At 45.2% G+C, this 16,199-nt stretch overlaps 1 protein-coding gene across 1 annotated transcript in view; it reads right to left on the bottom strand.

Annotated features, from left to right (window-relative positions):
• Positions 1–2,505: 2,505 nt before the first annotated feature.
• EEPD1 (endonuclease/exonuclease/phosphatase family domain containing 1) overlaps positions 2,506–16,199 on the bottom strand; it is a 63,752-nt gene continuing 50,058 nt past the window's right edge. The window contains exons 4-7 of the mRNA XM_041407849.1: positions 13,088–13,222; positions 11,751–11,883; positions 4,410–4,604; positions 2,506–4,312 (exon numbers count right to left, since the gene is read on the bottom strand). Of these exons, the coding sequence (XP_041263783.1) occupies positions 4,113–4,312; positions 4,410–4,604; positions 11,751–11,883; positions 13,088–13,222 (663 nt within the window). The 3' untranslated portion in view covers positions 2,506–4,112. The remainder of the gene's footprint in view (positions 4,313–4,409; positions 4,605–11,750; positions 11,884–13,087; positions 13,223–16,199) is intronic.

The following is a 16,199-nucleotide window of genomic DNA, read 5'->3' as shown; positions in this document are numbered from 1 at the left end:
TGCTTAGGAAAAACAAAGAACATAAGCCTCCTATAAAGTTTTTCCCCTCTAGAAACTCTATACAAAAGTGTTAAAGTCAGCAGCCAGGAAATGCCTGCATGACTTTGCCTTGCTTCCTGCAGCTGAGGAAAAGCTCATAACCTAATATGGGACATTTCCACCTAATTTCTGAGTGCTTAAATTTATGACCTGACGTGATCCCAGTGAACAGCAGCTGCTGACCCAGGAGCTCTGCTTACCATCACATCTGGCTCCTGCCCGTGGCCGGTATGCTCCTTCAAGACACCAGGTTTAAAACTGAAAATCAACTTGATGTCAGAAGGTACCTTTTAGATATCTAGGAAAACCTTGAAGTCCACTGGACTGACCCTTTTCTGTCATTTTCTAGGAACATTGAGCATTGATTCCCCTTAGGGTTTAAGAGTGCCAAGACCAAGCTGATTAACTTCTAAATCCTGCCTGCTGCATCAGGATTTATCAACCCACTGCTGTCACAATCTGGCTCTTGGAAGTTCATCTCCAGGACAGTTATTTCCTTGTGTTTGCTCCTCAGAGATTTTTAGCAACTCTCCAAACCCTTCTATATCACACCTCCTTTTATAGATGGCTTGTAACACTGCAGTACAACAACACTGCAAAGCCAAGTGACCAAATGGACATTTGCCAAGTTCCTTTAAAAAGCCCACAGGACAAAGCAGAGGCTTGCCCATGAAGCAAATAGGTCAGAGCAAATAGGAAAGGAGAATAATGGCTGAGAATAATTTAAAATAATAATTTTCATTGTGAGGAGCAAAGAGGCCAAATGCTAGACATGGCCCCCTCAGCCTTGGTGAGCTGGGTGCTGCTTTAAACTTTTTCCAGAAGATGCTAAAAGGTAGAAACTCAAATATGTCCTTCCAGGAGCCACCTCTCCTGCCAGAAGGAGGAGTGAGCTCCCTGCAGAAGCCACCACAGTGAGGTCTCACCAGCCACAGCCACCACAGGGACCATGTGCTGTCCCCTGGCCAGGGGAGGTCTGAGGCTGGCACGTGTCAGCAGGAGACAGGAGGCAGCACTTTGTTGTGAGGAAGTGGCCAAGGCTCCATGTGCAGTGGGTAGGGAAGAGCTTCACCATCCTTCACTCTGCAGAGGTATAAATGTCCTTACAAAAAAATAAACCTGAACCAAATCAGTCACTGGTGATATTACTAATGAAGCATGACCCTGCCTCACAAAATTTGGGCTTCTGAGAGGACCCCAAGATGTGTAAGGTGTATCCACCCTTCTGTGAGAATTGCTCACTGCTTTTGTACCCTCTCCTTAGTTGCTGCCTTCCTTGGCACTGCCTGGGCACAAAGCCACAACCAGCTGGGCCAGCAGAGCTTGCACCAGGAGCATCTTGAAATAAAACTGCTATTCAGGTTTGCTCCCACTGGGGCAGGAGGAACACAGCCACCACTTCAGCTTCTGAAGAACTGTAGCACAACAGATGTTCTTGGGAACTCCAAAATCCATCAGACTCAAAACCACCTCATCCTCCTCCAGGGTTGTCAAAAAAAAAGCAAACTTTTGAAAAATGGTAAGAACAGTGAGGCACTGCTGATTGCCAGCATGAAGTAACCAGGCACATACCTCATACAGATGCTCCACACAGGGCAGAATTCCACCTGTGGGTATCCAATTCCTCCATCTTTCTCCCATCTTATCCCAATGCATCTTTTTATCTACCAAGTAATCACCTTTCCAGAGCTCTCCACTGGGCTGAGGAACCTCTGGGCTACAGACCAGCCTCATTAACTTTCCCTACAGCTCACACATGGGTTATGAAGGGAGCTCAGCTCATTTCCCACATCAGCAGCCCCTGTGAACTCACAAGCCAAAGCAAGGCCCCCTGCAGCACCTGTGAGCTCTATCACCTGCTCAGGAGGCTGCAGGTGCTTCTCTAGGCTTCGGTGCCTCTGCACTTATTTACGCCCATAGCAGAATAAATGGAATCTGGCCTTTCCAAGTTTTATTTCTAGAGCTATGAAATAATTTCAGCCTCCAAACATATTTATAGCAGGGAAACACTAGCTGGAACAGGAAAGTGAGTGTGTTCTTGGGTATATTACTGCCTCTCATCTCATGTAATATTCATTTGACTAAGGCAACTCTATTGCATCTTTGCCTATATTTTGCAATTAGCCAGTGAGAGTTTCTTGGGGAATCTAGTGCTGCTCAAATTAAAAGAGGGCAGCAAAATTGTGCCTAATTGAAAAGGACAAAGTTGCAGCAAGGATTGAGAATGAAATCTGGAGCCAAGGTCTTCAGCTAATTTCTTTAATGACCAGAAATAAGTGCCTGCACCTTCCATTTTCAACAGGGAATGTTGAGCAACTAAAGGTACATTTTTGGTCTGACATTCTGAGTTCCTAGTCATTCACTTGACCTCTTAAAACATCCTTGAAATCTCCCTCAGTCTGAAAGTCAACCCCACCTTTTTCTGGATTTAGATTTGCATACAGACAGAAAAGCTGTTCAACTGTGTGTGTTTGCATGGCAATTTATTTAGTTGTTGAGAAATTAGTTATTATTGAGTTGTTAGAAATGAGGTGATATCTCAGAAAATTACAGTAATAAAAATACTGCAAGAATATTTTACTGTTTCACTCTAAAACCCTCAGTTACAACATCTCCTTTGGTGTGGCACTGCTGTCAAGAGTAGTGAGCCATGCCAGAGAACTTTCCTTTCCTCTCAGCAGCAAAGCGTGTGGTCATCTGCAGCCCAGAGCAGCAGGTGCTGGATTAGGGGGCAGCTCAGCACCTTTCACACTCAACCTATTTCTTTTGCAGATGCTGAAGTGCTGATATGTTTCCCTTCTAAGTCACTGGTTATTAACTGCTGCATGAAAAATCTCATGTGGGTAGCAAATGCAACGCTCCATTCCTGGCACCGCCAGGGCAGGGCGCTGACAGAAGTACCCCCACCCAGGACACGCAGAGAAACCGACTCTGCTTGGAAGCAGCCCCCATCCCTGCCATAGGCATGATGACCCCACGCTGTATTTGTGCTTGCTGTGGTGAGTGAACCAGGCTTATGCAGCAGCGAGGCTCAGGAAGGGGGTGCATAACTGCCTGGTGTGCCACAGGGAGAAACTGAAACCCCCTAAAAAAGTCAATGGACTTTTGGAGGTCAGTGGATCATGTGGGTGGCCCCTGCAGGGATCACATGAATATGGGCTCATCTGTAGACCTCCAGGATGTATGGCCTGCAGTACACCAACTCCCAGACAAAGACCCAAAGACCCATGGCTACATCTCACTGATACCAGCTGCAGGCCCAGAGGACACAGGCTGTTCCTGTGAGATCCCCAACAGGGCGCAAGGCAAAGGGCACTGGAGAAGTGGGCCTGGCTATGCAGAGGGACAAGTTGTGCTTTGCTAGCTCCTGAAAACTATTGAGCAGGAAGAAAATCCAACACTGAATGTTGCACCAAACAAAAAGACAAAGTCAAGCTCCAGGAAGCTCTTCTGGGGCAAAATTACCTTGCTAGGAGCATAAGGAAGAAGGAAAGAAAGAATGAGGGGGTGCCTATGCGGGGCTGTGGAGGAACAGTGTCTCTCCAGGCTGGGTAGAGGCACCACTCAGGTCTCACTGCAGGTCACATAGGGACCAGCTCCAGCAGCTTTTGCAGGTATAGAATGGAATTTGAGACTTGCCAAAAATGTGCACTGTGTCTCTTTTTTTGGGGCCTCTCTTATTACCTCAATTTACAAGCGGGGAAAGGAAAATAACCATCATCTGCCCATCCCCCTCGCAGTAAAACCCCGTTCAGCTGCCTTTTAGCAAAGAGCTTTTCCCGTATTAAAAGTACACTTTATTTTCTGTACAATTCTCATCCAGATCTCCAGGTGTGGAAATGTCCACTGTGTCCCCGGAAAAAGTTGCAGATCATTCTGCTGCCATGAGGCTTCGTCCAGAACTGTCCAGGAGGGACACAAAGCCAGGACCACCAAAATCAAGTGCTGATGCTTTCTAGGTGCAGGGAGGAGAGCAGGAAGGAGAGGGAGGGGAAAGCAGTCCTGCCCTGCTGTGGAGTCATGAGCAACCAGAGCCTTCCCTGGGTGGCAGAAGAGGCACCCTCAAGTTCACGTCATCGTTCGTGCTTAGCGTGGGAGTCGTTGCGTTCAACCGTCACCCCGTTCCCATTCCGCGTCACCTCCTTCCTGTTCCAGTCCTTTTCCAGGTAAAACTCAGCGAGCACGGGGCAGTGCTCTGAAGCCACCCCACCCCAGGACCAGTTATCGGGGATCCAGGGGTTTGTGAGCCCTTCTCGCACGACAGCCCAGTGGCCTGCATCAAAGAGAGTCACAGGGAAAACGTTAGGAGACACTGCCCAAAGTGACACTAACCTAACTAAAGTTACACAACTTCACTCAAGCAACTCTACCTGTGAAAACCTTTTTCAAGCTCCGACTGATCCAGATGTTATCCAGCGACTTGGACCCTTGGGGGTTCTTTGTGCTGATGTTGGTGAAGGTGCTGGAAGGGACCAGGTGGTGAAACTTCTCCTTCCTCAGGATGTCATGGTCACTGCTGTCTGGGGCCTGGTTAAAATCTCCAAGGATTATTACATCTTTTTCTCCTAGAAAAGAAGAAAAATAGAAAAGAATGTGAGGAATGGACATCCATCATTCAAGTACAAGAGGATTAATGGAAAGAGGAAAAATACAAATACTGAATAAACAAAGTGATTACATTCTGAACTCCTGAAAGGAATGCTGTTTAAAGCCCTTTCCACTGACTGTTTACTCATGGCCATGCTCTTCATGACAATAAAACCAGCCAGTATACACTTGATGCTTGTTTTTAAATATCATCTCATTTATTATAGGGTCATAGAATCATAGAAAATGCTGAGTTGGAAGGGCCTCATAAGGGTCATCGAGGCCAACTCCTGGTTCTGCACAGGACACCCCAAGTCACACCATGTGCCCGAGAGCATTGTCCAAACACTTCTTGAACTCAAGCAGGCTTTGGGCTGTGATCACTTCTCTGGGAGCCTGTCCTCTGGGAGCCTGTCCTCAGCCACTCTCTGGGTGAGGAACTTCTTCCTAATACCCAGCCTAAACCTCCTCTGAACCCAGCTTCAGGCCTTCCCTCAGGTCCTGTCCCTGGGCACAAAAGTGAAGAGTGCCCAGGGACATGTGCCCCCCCTCTTCCTCTCCTGAGGTTGTTCAAGATCACAATGAGATCTTCCCTCAGTCTCCTCTCCTCCAGGCTGAACAGACCAAGTGACCTCAGCTGCTCTTCATTAAACTTCCCCTCAAGGCCCTTCACCATCCTCATGGCGTTCCTCTGGACACTCTCTAACAGCTTAATGTCTTTTTTATATTTTGACACCCCAAACTGCCCCCAGCATTCAAAGTGAGGCCACCCCAGTGCAGAGCAGAGCAGGACAATCCCCTCCCTTGCCCAGCTGTCCATGCTGTGCCTGATGCTCCCCAGGTTTGCCCTCCTGGCTGCCAGGGCACTGCTGACTCATGGCCAACTTGCCATCCACCAAGATCCCCAGGTCCTTTGTCCACAGGGCTGCTTCTCCAGCCTCTCATTCCCCAGTCTGTGCACACAACCAGGGTTGCCCCATCCCAGGTGCAGAATCTGAAACTTTGTTAATCTTCATATGGTTGGTGATTTTCCATCTCTCTAGTTTGTTGAGGTCTCTCTGCAGGACCTATCTGCCCTCAAGGGAGCTGACAGCTCCTCACAATGCAGTGTTGTTTTCAAATTTAGTACTCCTTCAAGTCCCATGTTCATTTCTGAAGATGCTGAAGAGAATCCGGCCAAGGATGCAGCCCATGGAACCCCATTCACTGTAATTTTTTGAGCCTGATCTGTGACCTGGTTGCTCACCCATCATGTAACATGGTTATCCAGCTGTGTGCTAGATATTTTGTCCAGAAGGATACTGTGAGAGACAGGCTTTACTGAAACCCAAAGATTAGCATCTTTTCCTTGCTACTCCCTGTTACTGATAAAGACAAGCAGTTTTAGTCTCAGAGATTTTTAAAAATCTGTACCTTTTTGTTTCGTTTTTCTGCAAGAAATATCTTCTGGCTTTAACTTATGCAGACATTTTTAAAATAGATTTTCTTTAAGAGACAAGGACACTTTTGTGAGGCACCCAAGAGGATGCAGCCTTATGCTGGTATACACCACAATGCCAAAAGTGCAGTGCTCATTCTAAATTCTGCATTAAAAAAATCCCAAGGAATAGGACCAAGGAGCAGTCTGCAAGCCTGATGGCAGAAGATGAGTCAAGAAACCACATGGACACTCCCTGACTACACCAACTTTCTTTTGCCTGGCTGACTGAAGGAATATTGCTCAACTTGGTACAGAAAATTACTTCAGTTACATTTTGTTTCCAACCCTAATGAGTGAGAATAGAAACTCCAGACTCTAATCTCATATCCACAATGTGTGTTCTCCTAGCCCCACAGATGTGGATGCAGACATCCCACCTGTGCCCTGGGATAAGAGGACAAAGCACACACCTCCATGCCCATCTCAAACCACTGCCAGAAATGTCTGACAAGAAAACTGAAGAAGAATGCTGAGAACTGACCAGAGATGCTGCCAAGTCACTACTTGGCACTCAAGAAGGATGGTGAAATGAGGCACAATTGCACCAAAAAAAAAAAAAATCCCAAAGCTGACTTCAGAGGAGAGATCTGTGAAGAGCCTATAATCTTTTTCTTTCCTGGGATTGAAGTGTGAGAGGGGATGGGGTGGACAGACTTCCTCTACCACATACTCAGTGCTCTGGATAAACCTCATTTTTTGCTGTTACTGTAGAAGTCGCTATCCAGGAGAGGGAGCACAAGCTCAACAAAATCTATTCCACTCCTGTCTTGCAGTGCAGGAAAGATGAATTGGGAAAGTGCAAGAGAGCAAGCAAGATTGAAGGCATATTACTTACAAATACTTCAAAACATGGTGCTTGCTAAGATGCAGAGGGGCAGTGAATAGTTAGTGAAATTATTTGTGGATTCTCTACCCTTTGTAAGTCACAAATCATACTGTAAATAACATGAAGTTTAAATATTATTCTATAAAGCATTCATTACAGCAGTCTTCCCCCCTTTGAAGGGAAAAACTCCATCGGAATCTGAACCTGAGTTATTTTAAGCTCCATCAGAACCCAAACTAAAAATCAGTCCTTGTCTAATGGGATGACTGTGCCTGCTGTGAGCTGGTAGTTGTGCATGCATCTCATGACCAAGATCTCTTACAAGATTTCTTGCTTGGCAGGACCAGGAATCCTGAAGTGTAACTTTGGTCCTTCAGTGCTAACATTTGCTTGATGGCCCAGGCAGCACTTGGCTCCTTCCATGCTTTCATCTGCACCCTATATGGGAAAAGGCCATTACAGAAACCTCTGGAGCACATCCTTAGTGTTTAAAAATGATAGACAGGCTGGGATCTTAATAGCAGTACCTTGATTATGCACAAAATCTATTCTATTCTATCCTAAACTACTCATGGTTTTTTTTAGCAAATCTTCAAGACTACCTCCCTTACATGAAAAATCTATGAAAAAACCCCACAGTACTTACACGTGAAAATTTTAACTGATGGAAAATTTTAACCTTTCCATTCTGGAGGGGTTAGAAATAGCAGAGGATAAAAGATCCAGCACCTGGATGCATGCTTGGAAGGAGGTAAGAAATTAGGCTGCAGCTGATTGCCCAGGGAGGGAATCACTATATTCGTCACCCATTGAAAAATTGCGTGCAGAATAACTAAGCATAAAATCATAACAAAGCATAAAGTTGACAGACAGAATAGGCTGAAGCATGTTAAAGAATCTGAAACCCCATTTGCCATTGGGGAGAGAAAGGAGTGCTTTTGGCTCCCCTCTGGGAGGAGCTTCTGGGGCTCCTCAGACTGCAGTAGAGTAGGGAATACATCAGGCAGCCCTGTGCTAAGCAAGGAAGAGCAAGCAACCAGTTTTCTAGACAACCACCAACTTCATTTCCCCTTCGTCCTGGCTCACTCTCAGCCCTGCTCCTACCTCTGCCAGCTCCTGCAACAACATCATGCACTCCAGCACTGCAGTTTCGTGTCTTGTCTGCCTCCCAAGACAATGACAAACATCCAGCCATGAGAGGGAAGGAAGTGAACCCGCCTGGATCCTCCTGAGTGTGTGACTCTGTCTAACGGGACACTCCTGGGTCTCTCAGCAGAGGCAGGGAGCAGAGCTGCTGTGGAGCAGCTGCAGCTCTCAGGGGTCTCAGCCCAATGGCTCTCAGCCCAACTTAGCAAAAGTTCTGGAAGAAATCATGCCCTTGCTCATAAGGAGGGATGATAACTGATCAAAAACTGCAATCATGATGCTCACAGTTACAATCAGATGGAGAGTAAAATACAAAATTAAGACAATGCTACTGGTGCTGTGCTGTGATTTTCCTCTTTTGGAGGAAATGAGTTTAAGATTGGCAGGGCTTGATTCTGCTCCTCAGGAGCCAGAGGCTCCCGGGCCAATGCAATCTGGTCCTCCTCCTCCTCCAACAGACAGAGCAGCAGGAGCTCTTTTAACAACCAATCTTCTGCTGCAAAGGTCCCTGACACAGACTGTACTGTCCACAAGGACCCAGAGCCTCCATCTGTTGGGACATGGTGGCATAAAGCCCACAGCAGCCAGGCATGTGTCCTGTTCATGACCTCTCAGCAGTGCTCTTACACACATTCACACCCTCTGGGCCCAAAGCAACCGTGCCCTTGTCAACGGAGAACTCCTCAGGTGAAAAAATAAGTCTGGTCTGTTTGCAAAGGCATCTTCAAATTCACTAAAGCACCGGCAAGTTTTGGCAGTGCCTGTAGGTGGCTCTTGGCCAGCAAAGCAAAGCAGAAGCTTAACTCAGCCCTCTGCTGCAGTGGCTGAGCTCTGGTGTGCCAAGGCAATCAGCTGAGGGACTGACAGTGCCTGCAGAAGGTCTGCAGTGTTGAAATCTGCCTCTCTGCAGGAACCAGGAAACCCTCCTTTGCTTCATGGCAGGGCAAGGGGACATCTGTGGAACACACTCCCTGATTTTAACATGCCCTGGATGATTTCCCTCATGAATTAAACAGACTCTTAAATGTTCAAATCCCCCCTGGACAGAGTGACACACATATAATGAGAAGGATGTGATGTTACTTTGGCTGCTAAGAAGTCTTCTCAGAAGTCTTGTAAGCCCAGTGCCTGATGCATGGGAAACCCATGGAATATCGCCAAGCCACATGGGAGAAGATATCACAGAATTGCAGCATGGTTTATATTGGAAGGGACCTTTTAAGGTCATCTAGTTTGAACCCCCTGCCATGGGCAGGGACACATCCTACTAGACCAGGTCATTCAAAGCCCCAGCCAACTTGGCCTTGAATACTGCAAAGGAGGAGCATCCACAGCTGCTCTGGGCAACTTGTGCTTCACTACCCTCACAATCAAGAATTTATTCCTAACATCTCATCTAAAACGACCCTCTTTAATTTTAAGGCCATTCCCCCTTGTTCCATCACTACATGTCCTCATAAAAAGTCCCTCTTCAGCTCTCTCGTGGGCCTCTTTCAGGTACTGGAAGACTGCTGTAAGATATTCCCTAAGTCTTCTCTTCTTCAGACTGAACAAGCCCAGATACCTCAGCCTTTCTTCACAGGAGAGGTGTTCTAGCCCTCTGATCATCTTCACGGCCCTTCTGTGCACTTGCTCCCACAGGTCCATGTCCTTCCTACACTGGGGATCCCAGAGCTGGATGCAGCTGGGATCACATGGAAACAGATTAGAGAGACAGAACTCCCTCCCTCACCCTGCTGGCCACGCTGCTTTTGATGCAGCCAGGCATGAGGCTGCCTTTCTGGGCTGCAAGTGCACATGGCTGTGTCATGTCCAGCTTCTCATCCACCAGCACTTGCAAGCTCTTCTCCTCAGGACTCTCTCAATCCACCCATCACCCTGGTGCCTGGGTCCAGCCACTCCCAGGACATCCAGAATAACATCTGTGTGCTGCCCATGGTCACCACGCTGGAGACGAACTGGTGGAGCTCTTGAGAGAACACAGAAGAGCTGCTGCAAAGAGTTAGCTATGAGCAGCTAACAGCCACTGCATCTCTCCAGTACTGATGAAAGGAAAAAAAGAGACGGAAAAAGGAACCAGGACCCACCAATCTAATGGGAGAAATATGGGGATACTATGCCCTGCGTTAAGGGAGGCTGTACGTAGTAAACAATGTTCCTCAAATGCTCACCTGCGTCTTAGTAAGAATAAAAGATAATAGAACAGGCATCTGTTAGCAAAATGGGAACAGAAACTCACATTTACTGCAGTACACACAGACAAACTAGTCCTTACTGCCAATATTTTGTGGACTAATTTGGAAGAAAGTGAAGGATGGTGGTAATTTTAAGCATGAAATTCATTTTGCAGGGTAATTCAGTACTTCAAAGTCACATGTGTGCACTACCATTTCCTTAGGAGACCACACCTGCATCCCACAAGTTTGGAGGAATCTGAATTTCTTCTTTTGTGAAAGACTAAGCCAAGAACAAGCATGCTCCAGCAATGTGCCTGCCATATGAAAATTAAAACATGAAGTAAAGAGAACACCAACAGTCTAAATTTAGATGCAGTGGAAGTGCAGCTCAGTTGACTTCAGAAGAGCTACACATTTATCCCATGTTTCAGTTCAGCCTTTGGGGATTAAACAAATGATCCTTTTGTTTGCCTTCATCCTTTCCAATTTTAAAGTACCTGGACAAATACTTAAATCAGTAGCTCTCAAAATAGCTCTGACTGGCTTCTGCAGCTCAAAAGGAACTACAATAGAACACACAGAAAAACACTCTTGAGTTATACAAGAGGGACATTAACACTTCCAAGTGACCGAACTTGCTGAGCCAGGCCAAGTTGAAAATCATCAGACAAATAACCTTGCCACCCTTTCACATCTTTCTTGAGCAGTAAACAAAGGGCTAGACTTTTTCTGTTCCAGTTAGAAGATCAGCAACATTTACAATCTAAACTGCTTTGTTCCGCTTCGCAGGAAGTTAAAAGAAATTTGCAAGCTTCAAAGTAAAAACAAAATTCACAGAAATTAAGTAAAGAAATCCAGCTGCCTATTTCAGTCCCTTCATTTCAAGCTCAGGGTCTAAATTCTGGTGTCATTTCATCCTGGTGTAAAGCCAGAGCAACTTATGTGAAATCAACAAAATTATTCTACGTATTACATTCAAGTACTAAAGCAGGATTTGGTCTCTTTTCTCATTAGCAGCCATCTGCAAGTTTGACTAGGGTTTTCCAAAGAACCTCCAATCATCCAAAAATTAAATATATAGAACCTATTTTTCTTGGAAGGAAAAAAAAAATAATTAAGCTGTGCTCTGATAACAGGTAGGTGTCATTTCCACAAAGCACTTAAAATAGGGTCTCAATTTTAGTGACTTTTCTTTCCTTTGGCAGAACTTGCTGTTACAGTAGCACAAAACCAGAAGGAACTTAATTTGAAAAAATGGCGTCAAAGCCAGCAGGATCACCTGTGCTGTTTGTGTTAATTAGGAAAGACTGTAAGAAAATGACAAGGGAAAAGCACGTTTGTCATGCTATGCATCACACAAATATGGGCAAAGAATATTGTGAGGCTGATAAGGGTATTTCTGAAATGCTCACTGAGACAAGTTTGCTCTTTTAAAAATTCCTTTGAATCAAGATAGAGTGCACGTGACAGCTGGCAGGAAAAACCCCTGCCTTACCTTTCAGAGTCTCCTGCAAACTCTGTGCACAGGCTGCCAGTTTGTGGCTGTCGTGGTTCTTCCCGGTGTTCTCTCCTGCAGAGGGTGGCAGGGCCAGGTGAAGGTTAACCACGGTCAGATCATTCATTCCAACCTGGGGGGCAAGGAGGAGAAATCAACGCCATGCACGTGGGGAATGGACGGTCACAACGCAAAACCACGTGCCAGCTCCCAGTACTTTCAGTAAATCTGGGGCAGTAGGACTCACACTGCAGTGTGTGTGGTGTGTCTTGGTGTGTCTCAGTGTGGGGAGGAAGAGGAGGCCCAATGTCTAGCCCATTTGCATTTTGCAGCTTTATTTGCAGTAACCACATATTCTCTCAGTTCTGGGGAAACTGGTTTGCATTAGCAAACAGCTTCCTTTCACCACTGTGGTGAAAAAGTCAGCAGAAAGAAGTCAGCTGCTTATGAAAATCAGTTTATGCAAAACCAGTTGTTAATAAGCTACAAATAATGTCATGGTCATTACAGGGGCTAATTACTACTGTCTTGTGATTAGCCCCGGCTTGTCACAGAGACTAACCAAGAAATTTAATGTGCCTTGAAAGGAGTTTTTGGCTCCCTGCAATTTCCTATTTACCTTCTGGGAATTACTTTGACCTATTTGTATGATCAATTAATTACTAATACTTTATTAATAATTATTCAATTAATGCTTCTCTCAAAGCATTACCAGAGATGTTAAGTTCCCTGTTAAACTGGACTCTTTCATCACAGCCTGTGTGGAGATGGGCTCTCTCTGCTCATATGTTTGCTCCAGCATATGCCCAAGAACTGGTTCCAGAAATGATGATGTTCTTTTAGATAGGATTAGCCCTAGTGAAAAAGCTTTAAAATGGAAACTCTGAAGTGTGACAGCAATATAACATAGGCCAGCCCAAGTCTCACTGGAGCACTGTGCCTTATACACACACATACTCATATATATATGTGTGTGTGTGTGTGTGTATGTGTGTGTGTGTATATAAAAAAATTCTCCCTGCACTTATCCCTCTTTGTGGCACTGACAAGAATCCCAGCCCTGTGGCCTGGCTGCTGTTGAGGATCCATTGACTCTCAGGTTCTCAAATACTCCTTGCAGCATGGTTTGCTCCCACAGGAGCAAGGGAAAGGACTGACTGTAGTGAACTACCACATGTATTAAGGTGCATTAAGCACCTATCCATAATCAAGCTATGGGACAGTGATAAGAAAGCTCATGCAAATTTCTATCTGTGAGAAGGCTGTGTCTCTTTTCATCATAGCCAAATTATTTTAGTAAATGATCTGCAAGGTTGGACTGGCACTGTGGCAGTTACCTTGAAATGTGCAAGATAAGGATGAGGATATGAGTGCCTCCCGTTGCCATTAGTCTGTGCAGTCTCCTGAGACGAGGCATCTTTCAGCTCAATGCCAGCTGTTGTATCCCAGAGGAAGCCAGAATATTCAACTCCCTGGAATTAGAAAGGAAAAAGAGAAATGCCAGTCACAAGATGGTAAAAACAAAACTTTCTGCCCAAATGTAGCCCCATATCTATCTATCTATCTATCTATCTATCTATCTATCTATCTATCTATCTATCTATCTCTACATCTATATTTATATATCTATATCTAGGCTTGGTGCCTGCTGAGGACAGGAAGCCCAATTGGCTGTGCCCAAGCATAAAGGAGAAAAAACTTCCTGGGTTATCAGTGGAAGATACAGAGGACAAATAGGCTTCTTCAGTTTACCCTTTCCAAAACTCCCACCAGATGTGGGAGGAATGCTTCCTGGGAAGCTCCACTGACTTCACTGAAGAGTGAGTGTGCCAAGCTGAAACACTCATCACTCTGTTACTCACAGCCCCTCACACCTGCACACTGGCTATTGGACACCCAGCTAATTCCAGCACTGCTCCAGTAAAGCCAAGGATTTAATAATCTGTTTTATCTTCTACAGGCAGAGCATGGTCAGGACCACTGCAGGGCTGAAGGATGCTGCCCCTCGTGTGTGTGTTTGGGCTGATGCATCCCCATTTCCTCCTACTCCAGGCAAGGCATTGGATACCTCTGAGCGTGGTCAGTAATGAGGCAGTTTTTTACACACATAATTATTTGTCTAACCATGAGTTTGGTGCCCTGAGGTCTCACTGGGTGACTGCTAGGGCTTGCATAGATAATGCTGTGCACAGTTGTTCCTTCTCCACAGGCTCCACACCATCTCAGCCTTTTTCACCTGTAAGCTATAAATATCCCAGCCCCTTCAGTCTCTTAGTGTGAAATCTGGTCTAGACCTCTCAGCCCTGTCAATTTCTCTGTCTCTTTTCCAGCTTTTATGTTTCATGCTTAGCTCTCTGCTCCTTTCAGCTCTGCTTTATGATCCTGAATGAGGGTTTTTTTGATCACTTCATGACATGGAATTGGCATTTTCAGAAAGCTGTCTATGCTGGTCACACCAGCAGCAGTATCTGATTCAAACACTGTCAGCCTCTTCTCTCATCACCCAGACACCATTTCCCTTGGCATCATTCAAACCCACTTCCCTTAGCAAATCACAATTAAATCTATTGCAAGGAAGAGTTTTCTCCATTTCAGCTGCAATAAAAATTGTTAACTGCTCCACTGACTTCCCAAGAGCCTTGAAAGGATTAAGGCTGGTTCAGATTCTTTGGCAGCTCCTTTGATAAGTCACCTTTAAAATACTGACAAAATCATTCCACCAGTAAGAAGCCTAAGGTCTGAAAAGATACAGGAAAAGATGTGAAATAATAAAACTGCTGTCAACAGCTGTTGGCTATTTCCAGGCTCCAGACTTCATATCAACAAGGCAGTCAAAAGTAATTACCTGGTTGAAATACTCAGACTGTATGGAAGCACAAGCCAGAAGCACCATCCACAATTTTTTTAGCTCTACACAGCATCCCAAAATCACCTTGTGCCAAAGATGCTGTGTTCTTGGGGTTACACTGCGTTATCTCACTGCATTTGTGTACACAGTGCCCAAACCTGACAGACTAAATAGCCCCAGAAAAAGAAGAGACTTTTTGGCTTACTAAAGGGTTCTACAGCTCAGCCAGATTCCTGTTAAAGCAGCTAAAAGGAAGAGTCAAGTAGATAAAATTTCTATTCTTAGTTTGGCTGCACATTTCTCCCAGAATTTTGGGAACTGTTCATCCTTATATCCCTGTCTGTAAAACAAGGTGGATGATAATTTTTATTTAGTCACCCTGTAGTCAAAGCTGCTGTTGTTATCTTTGGAAATACAGCTCAAGAAAGAACTGACTAAAGACTCTGAATTTAACATAGAAATTCTGAGATATTTATTAATAATTCTTGGTAAAAAAAGAAAAAGTGGAGGGAACAACTTTGCAACTTTGCACAACTATTTATATTCAGTGTTTTAATGATCTGGCCTAACAGGAGATCCCGAAGGAAAACTTCAGCCACAAATAAAGATGTCCTGAAGGGCATTTACATTCTGCACTGCAATTAAGTGTGAATTGTATTAAACTTTAGACACATTCAGACACTCTGTATCTTTCCAGACCCTTCTTGACACTGTGTTTCTGTCTAGCTCGAGTACAACCCTTGTGCTGCTCAGGTGGTGGGTTTTGGTTTGTTTGGGTTTATTTTCCCCTCATTCTTGAGTTTTTCTCAGAAGGGCAATAAAAGGAGGTGCACCTGCAAAAATGTGAGTCCAAAACCAGTGAACGCGCTGATGCCACCTGGTTTGGAAAAGTCAAAATGAAGAAATGTGGACTCTAAGCAGCATGGCTATAAGCTGTAGCCATGTATTTAGTAATAACAGTGCTCAGAATAGATCATTCTGGATCAATAGATTGCTGAAGACTGCCCCGTGTGCTATCAGGCACTACTTGTTACAGGTCTCAGATCCTGCTTCTACCCACAACAACATCCACACTGCAATAACTGCACCATGAGAGCGACCCTGTTCAGAAACAACAGTCTCCAACTCAAGGAGGGCACTGCTCTGAAAACTCATTAGCACCCTTAAAGGTGAAAAAGGGAGATTTCCCTTGGGAGAAACTGCTTTTGGGCACTGTTAGTGATGTCCAGTGCAGCTACACCTTGAATATTGTCAAGGGTAAGCAGGTGCAGATGTCACCACCTTAATAAATCAGTACTTCCCTGCAGTACACATTTAAACATACATATAAATATATTCCCAGAGCAGATGCTGCTGCAAGGAAAAGCACAGTGCAGCACAGTGCAGATTTCAAATGGAGTCCGTAGTATTTTAAACACCTGTGCCAAGGACTCTGGGGAACAGAAAAGGTAAACTCTTCCAGGTGAGGATGGCAGGCTGTAGGGCTCCTCTGAGGGCTCTTCACTTGCAAACTAGGAAAATGGTAGAAAAATGGAAAGCCCTTCCAAATGCCAGCCAGTGCAGCACCAGGGAGCAAGCTCAGGTGACCTGCACAAAAAATG

Source organism: Onychostruthus taczanowskii, unplaced genomic scaffold (assembly GCF_017590055.1).
Source record: "Onychostruthus taczanowskii isolate IOZ18803 unplaced genomic scaffold, ASM1759005v1 scaffold28, whole genome shotgun sequence".
Classification (NCBI taxonomy): Eukaryota; Metazoa; Chordata; class Aves; order Passeriformes; family Passeridae; genus Onychostruthus; species Onychostruthus taczanowskii.
Note: the sequence above shows the minus strand (reverse complement) of the source record. Positions and strands in the feature narration are given on the sequence as shown.